This window comes from Corylus avellana, chromosome ca8 (assembly GCF_901000735.1).
Source record: "Corylus avellana chromosome ca8, CavTom2PMs-1.0".
Lineage (NCBI taxonomy): Eukaryota > Viridiplantae > Streptophyta > Magnoliopsida > Fagales > Betulaceae > Corylus > Corylus avellana.
Window position 1 is genome coordinate 7,801,061 of NC_081548.1, and position 6,469 is coordinate 7,807,529.

Below are 6,469 nucleotides of genomic sequence, written 5' to 3' on the forward strand. Positions count from 1 at the left end.
GTTCCCAAAAAATAATCGCATCACTTTATGCATCTATTTACTAAAATAATAAATCATATTAAATGGTGACACATAATTTGAAAACCAATTTTTTTTTAAAAAAAGCTAGCATTTTTGCTTATGGTGACAACTTGATGATGCTAACATGGTGTGGGTGATACGTGCAGTTTGCTAGTTATGAATCAAATAAGGGGTTATTTAATTCTCTTATGCCAATAATTGTCTTTCATTAAATCTGCCAAAAAAAAAAAAAAAAGAAAGTAAAAATAAATCTCAAGGAAAAGAAGGAAAGATGGAATTAAAAATAGAAAAGGAGAAACAAGGCTGGTGGGGATAACTTTCCACCAGTTTTCAAGCTTTCTTCTGAGTCTTAATCGTGCACAAGTGTTTCCAACCCTTTTTCGCTTTATATTTATATATTCTTTAGCAGATGAATTTGGACATATATATATATATATATATATATATATATATATATATATAGCTTTTGATCCTGGTATCTTTTCTGACGTAGCAATATCATTGATAAAGATAAATATCTTCGAGTCATCCAGAAAAAGTCAACTAATAAACCAATGATAAATATCTTAGAGTCATCCAGATCGAGAAAGTCAACTAATAAACCAATTTCTTTTCAAAAGTTTTTGTGTGGATTCAAATGCACAAAGTCTTTTCATGATGAAGATAAGCATTGCAACCCACATGTTTATTCACAAACGTTTTCTTCAAAAAATCAAATTCCAGTTGTTCTTAGACTCCTTTTAAAACTAACCTTATCCTCTTATAGATAAATATGACTTGAGCCTACCAACTTGAATATTGATATTTTTCAGCAATTATCTTCACACTTGTTGATAATTTGAGCCATTATCAACATTTGTGTGGATTCAAATGCACAAAGAACCAAGGACTTTTCAAAAGAAACAATGTTGACATTCTTGAAGATAATTTAACGTTGTTCAAATTTTATAAGTTGTTGGACTAAAAATTTAGAAAATCTAAAGATACTTCAGCAACTTGCCATTACAGTGGTCAAAATCTTAAAGCTAATAGATTTTTTAATCAAAAAGATGAGCAAAACTATGAAAAGGGCTGAGAAAAAAGAGAACCAACTAAGAAAGAGCCTTTCTCACATTTTGCTTTATTATTTGTGACTATTGAAGAGAGAGTTGGTCAACTTTAAGACCATAGTAATTAAGTCACTTTCTGCTCACCCAACAATTTGGCTTCCTCATAAATACTGAACATGAATCTCTTCAAAAAAAAAAAAAAACTAGAGTTTTAAGTTACTTTTTTAACTCTAGGGAGCTTATTGCAGATTGCTACAAATTGTTTCCAGTAAACATTCTGACAGGGAGGGCTGCTCTTTTGATGTCTGACAGATTTTGAAGGTGTCAAAGTCTTGACGTCCTTTGTTGATATTTATGTTGATAAAAAAGAGTATTTGAATGAGTGAATGTTATTGAGTCAACACTTTGCATGTGCTTGAAATACTCGGACGATAAAAGATGGTTACCATCTGAAACTTCTGTAAGGATCTTTGTTACTCGAGAATTGTGGGTTTGAACTTGTTCTTCGTTTGAGTGATGGGTCAAAGGAGTCAGGTGCTACTGCTGCTTGCATTCATCAAATTTTTAGTCGTAGGAGCACAGACAGACCCAAATGATGGTATGTTCTTCGGATTAATTTGTTATTTTTGTGCTATCATTCCATGCAGGTGGCAAAAGCTACTTGAATCCTTCTCTGTGTTTGATTTTTGGTGACTGAATTCCAACATTGCACTTTAATTTTTGATGCAGCTGCTGCTCTAATGGCTCTCGGGAGTAGCTGGGAAAACAAACCATCCAATTGGGTGCGCTCTGATCCTTGTGGCGGTTGGGTAGGAATTGAGTGCATCAATTCACGTGTAACCTCCATGTAAGTTCTTTGCCCCCATTCTCTTGCTGGTGTTTGAAAATTATTTCATGAAAATTACAGTTTCCTTTAAAATATTTCAACTTTCTCTCTATTTTTTGTCTTACTCTTTGTCCTGGATTGGAAAGCTATGAGAATTTTTTGTGCTTTGTAAGGGATTGTCTAGAATGGCTTTTGGAAAGACACATGCTATATTGGTCACCCAATAGTTAGATTTTAGCAGCTATTTTTTAACAGTAAAAAACTGCCATTTCAGTAGTAATAAACTGCTTCCATAACTCTGTAAAAGTAAATTTTCATGAAATTCAAAGATACTTTTTTTATCTGCTGCTGTTAAAAAATTTATTTTCTCTCTTTTTCTTATCTGCCTTTTTTAGAGTAGTGTTCAAAGTTTGCAATATGTACATTACATTCGAGCAAGTATTGTATCCTGTGGACATAATTGTTGTATTCCCATTTGCAAAACTTATTATATAAGTGCGAGGCAATATTTCTCTAAGAGACAGATTCATATTCGCCTTAATGTTCAAGGATTCAGTCATTCCCATACAGATTCTATTTTGCTTTATTTTATTCTATAGTTCCCAAATTTTTATTAATCTGATTGCACTCAATTTCAGAATATTGACAAGCATGAATTTGACGGGTCAGCTATCGGTAGATATCGGGTCGTTATCTGAGTTACAGACTCTGTAAGTCTTGTAATTGCACGTAGCCTCTTTTATTTTCATGGGAATCCGTTCAGAGATAATGTGTTGAACCAACATTTGGATGCCATATTTCTTATCTGACTGCAGTGCTCTTGTATCTTAAGCTTTAGTGTACATTAGGTGCAGCATATGCCTCATATGCCAGGGCTGCTCTTTATCTCTAAGACTTGTTTCTTAGAAACTAACCAACAAAATTGGATTTCTTTTGCTTGTTTAAATGAAATGAAATTCAAGATCTTCACAGTTAGTGGTAAAACAAATTTCAAAATTAGTTTGCATATATATCTATTTTGTGGTTTGGAAATGTTTTAAATGAACAGTTTTAAAAAGCTTTAGAAGAAGAGAAAAGAGAAAGTCAAGTTAGTATTTATAAGGCCTAACTCACACAAAACTGTGCATGCACTTGTGTGTATTCTCTAGCACGTGTGTGCGCGGTAGTTCGATGTACAATGCTTCTAAAGTAGTTAATCCAAGCTAGCGTATGCCAATTCGTTGGGCAAATAATTTTTTGAGGAAAGTTACTCAGTAACGCACTCTTAAGAGTATGTCATTTTCTGTTTTCCAATTTTGTTCTTAGAATTAGATGTAGTATCTAGTAGTAGCTTTTTCAATTCATTCCTGATTACCAGCTTCTTGATATAGGGATCTATCTTCCAACACGTTCATGACAGGACCACTACCACAAGCAATTGGGAATTTGAAGAAGCTATCAATCTTGTGAGGAAATACTGATTGCCATTATATTTCATAACTGATTGGTGTGTTTAAAATCCTTGAAGTTAACCTGTTGGATTTCCATATGCACTCCAGATGCCTGACTGGTTGTGGATTCTCTGGTCCTATTCCAAACGAAATCGGATCTCTGCCGCAGCTACTCTATCTGTAAGGCTTTTTGAGATTGTACTTCTATTATTGTTTTACTGCAATTACAAATAAATACACATGAAGTTCCTTTTGGCTGAGGCTGTCTAATGTTCTGGAACCATTCATTGCTGTTACTTGCAGAGCTCTGAATACTAATAGATTCTCTGGACAAATTCCAAGTTCAATTGGTAATCTGTCCAATCTAGATTATTTGGACCTTACTGAGAACCAGCTTAGTGGATCCATCCCAGTCTCTAGTGGGAATAAATCTGGTCTTGATATGCTACTTCAAACAAAGCACTTGTATGTCAAGTCTCACTCAGATTTCATGCTGATTAATTCTTTTTTGCACTACCATTTTGTTTTCTGTAATTAATAACTATCTAAGCTTCCTTCATCATCTAAACAGTCATCTTGGAAAGAACCAGCTATCGGGCACAATTCCACCTCAACTTTTCAGCTCAAATATGAAACTCATACATGTGTAAGCTTTATTAAACTATCTATTTCCAAGAATTTGTAATTATAGCTTAAGTGGCTGACAAAAATCTATTCATTAGTCGTTCGCCTATATGGTACGACTAGTAGAGAAAACAGGTGGCGAGATTTCAATAATGACTCCATAGTCATCATGGAAATGTATATATATATATCTAATATGGCATCCCCTTCATGCACTTTGTCTAATGGGTATTGAGTATGCAGCATCTTTTGTTCTAATGTAGAAAACCAGAGTAAATGTCTTTAGTATTGAAATTGAGAATGAGACTTTTTATTTCAATATCTAAATAGTTATACGAACTTATACGAACACTGTCAGCTTTAGACATTAATTTTCTACCTGCTATTTTTTTTGTTCTGGGCAGGCTTTTTGATAATAATAATTTATCTGGTATCATCCCTTCCACCCTTGGACTTGTGCAGACCTTGGAGGTGGTGTGAGTATCTGTTTCACATACTCTTAGTTAAGACTATTGGTAGTTGTGAACTTCTGTCAAGTTTTTTCTACTAATTGTCATGTTTTGGCTGCAGACGCTTGGATAGAAATTCACTAAATGGGTCTGTGCCTTCAAATATCAGTAATCTTGCAAATCTCCGTGAGCTGTAAGCAAATTAGATAAACATACCAATTAAAGCTTTAAACTTGTTGCCAAAAAATTATTTCACTAATTAAGAGAGGCTTATTGTTATCTGTTTGCAGGGCCCTGTCCAACAACAGCCTGACTGGCCCTATGCCCAACCTTACTAGCATGAACCTCCTCAACTATGTGTAAGTAGTAATAGTTATGCTGACTGAATTTCACATAGACATGGTCACAGACACAAATCTGTTATGATATCATTCTTTTAATAAAATGTAATCTGCAGGGATATGAGCAATAACAGTTTTGATAGTTCTGGTGTTCCTCCTTGGATTTCTTCCTTACAGTCTTTGACAACATTGTATGTTTCACTCACCCCCCATACTCTGTGTTTGTGTGTGTTGAGAAATGCTACACTTACCGAATTTTTTATCCAAAATTTAGTTCCCAAATGATGTGTCACAATCACATGAGATGGTGACACATTTCCCAAAATAATAGATTGCATAGGATTGTAACACATCATTTAGGGACCATATTTTGGAGAAATGTTTTTGGAAGTGTAGCACTTCTCGTGTGTATTTGAATGCAATTAAGAATTTGGTAAAGCCAAAGGGAGGTTTAAAGTGCTCAGTGCTCATAAACATAATGACCTTGTATGGCAGAATGATGGAACGAACACAACTTGAAGGACCAATTCCTGTTAACCTGTTCAGCCCTCCCAATATAGAGATAGTGTGAGTATCAGCTTGATCTCAAGTATCACCACCATTCAATTTCATTCTTGTGTAGACTTTATAGTATCCAAACAAAAACAAACATGTAAAATTTATTTGAGCACATGGAAGTGCATAAATATCTTCATAGAATGGCAATTATGGTTATGAGGTGATTGTCTGAAATGTGGCACAGGGATCTGAGCAACAACAATCTCAATGGCACCCTGAATATTAGTACCACGTATAGCCACAAATTGCAACGCATCATTTTGCGGAACAATTCTATTGCTAAATTTGAACCAATAACTGGAGGAAACAACCTCACGATATCGTAAGCCCTAAACTTCAATTATCTTTGTCATTTCTTCTTCTTTTTGATTACTTGTTGGAAGTTAATTTACCAAACGAGTACTATTATCTACTACCTTTACTTCTTGTAATTATCTGCAACATTTTGCAGACTTGAGGATAACCCAGTTTGTGAGGTGACAGGTCAAGTGACAGAGAGTTACTGCAATAATTCCACATCAAGTTTGCCAAATTCGATGCCACCCAACTGCTTGCAACTTTCCTGCAGTTCGGATCAGGTTGCCAGCCCCAACTGCAAATGTGGCTATCCATACAAGGGCACTCTATTCTTCAGAGCTCTTTCCTCCTTAGACTTGGGAAATTCAAGTTACTATGTAGCTGTAGAGGAGTCACTCATGCAAACTTTTCAATCCTATGATCTTCCAGTGGATTCAGTTTCTCTGAGTAATCCCACCATAGACTCATTTGGTTACCTGGGATTGAGCCTGCAAGTTTTCCCATCAGGAGATGACCGTTTCAATAAAACCGGAATTACTATGATTGGATATGTTCTTAACAACTTGAGTTTCAGCCCGCCACGTCTCTTTGGACCCTTTTTTCTTATTGCATCTATATATGATTACTATGCAGGTAATTCTGAGTTTGACAGTGAACTGAAAATTAATAGTCATGATGTTTGCTCATTGCATTGTGATGCTTGTTCAATCTTATCATGATGAATTCTCTCTGTCTAACTCACTCTCTCTCTCTCTCTCTCACACACACACACACACACACATCATTGAGGTACCTACAGGATCAAACAAAGGGAAAAGCAAAGGCATTATAATTGGAGCAGCAGTTGGTGGTTCTCTCCTCCTGGTATTACTAG

The 6,469-nt window shown here is 35.2% G+C and overlaps 1 protein-coding gene across 1 annotated transcript in view; it reads left to right on the forward strand.

Moving 5' to 3' along the window:
• Positions 1–1,490: 1,490 nt before the first annotated feature.
• LOC132190818 (leucine-rich repeat receptor protein kinase HPCA1-like) overlaps positions 1,491–6,469 on the forward strand; it is a 6,221-nt gene continuing 1,242 nt past the window's right edge. The window contains exons 1-15 of the mRNA XM_059605857.1: positions 1,491–1,668; positions 1,800–1,917; positions 2,535–2,606; positions 3,267–3,341; positions 3,435–3,506; positions 3,630–3,791; positions 3,898–3,972; positions 4,355–4,426; positions 4,521–4,592; positions 4,690–4,758; positions 4,857–4,931; positions 5,236–5,307; positions 5,483–5,620; positions 5,750–6,228; positions 6,395–6,462. Of these exons, the coding sequence (XP_059461840.1) occupies positions 1,587–1,668; positions 1,800–1,917; positions 2,535–2,606; positions 3,267–3,341; positions 3,435–3,506; positions 3,630–3,791; positions 3,898–3,972; positions 4,355–4,426; positions 4,521–4,592; positions 4,690–4,758; positions 4,857–4,931; positions 5,236–5,307; positions 5,483–5,620; positions 5,750–6,228; positions 6,395–6,462 (1,701 nt within the window). The 5' untranslated portion in view covers positions 1,491–1,586. The remainder of the gene's footprint in view (positions 1,669–1,799; positions 1,918–2,534; positions 2,607–3,266; positions 3,342–3,434; positions 3,507–3,629; positions 3,792–3,897; positions 3,973–4,354; positions 4,427–4,520; positions 4,593–4,689; positions 4,759–4,856; positions 4,932–5,235; positions 5,308–5,482; positions 5,621–5,749; positions 6,229–6,394; positions 6,463–6,469) is intronic.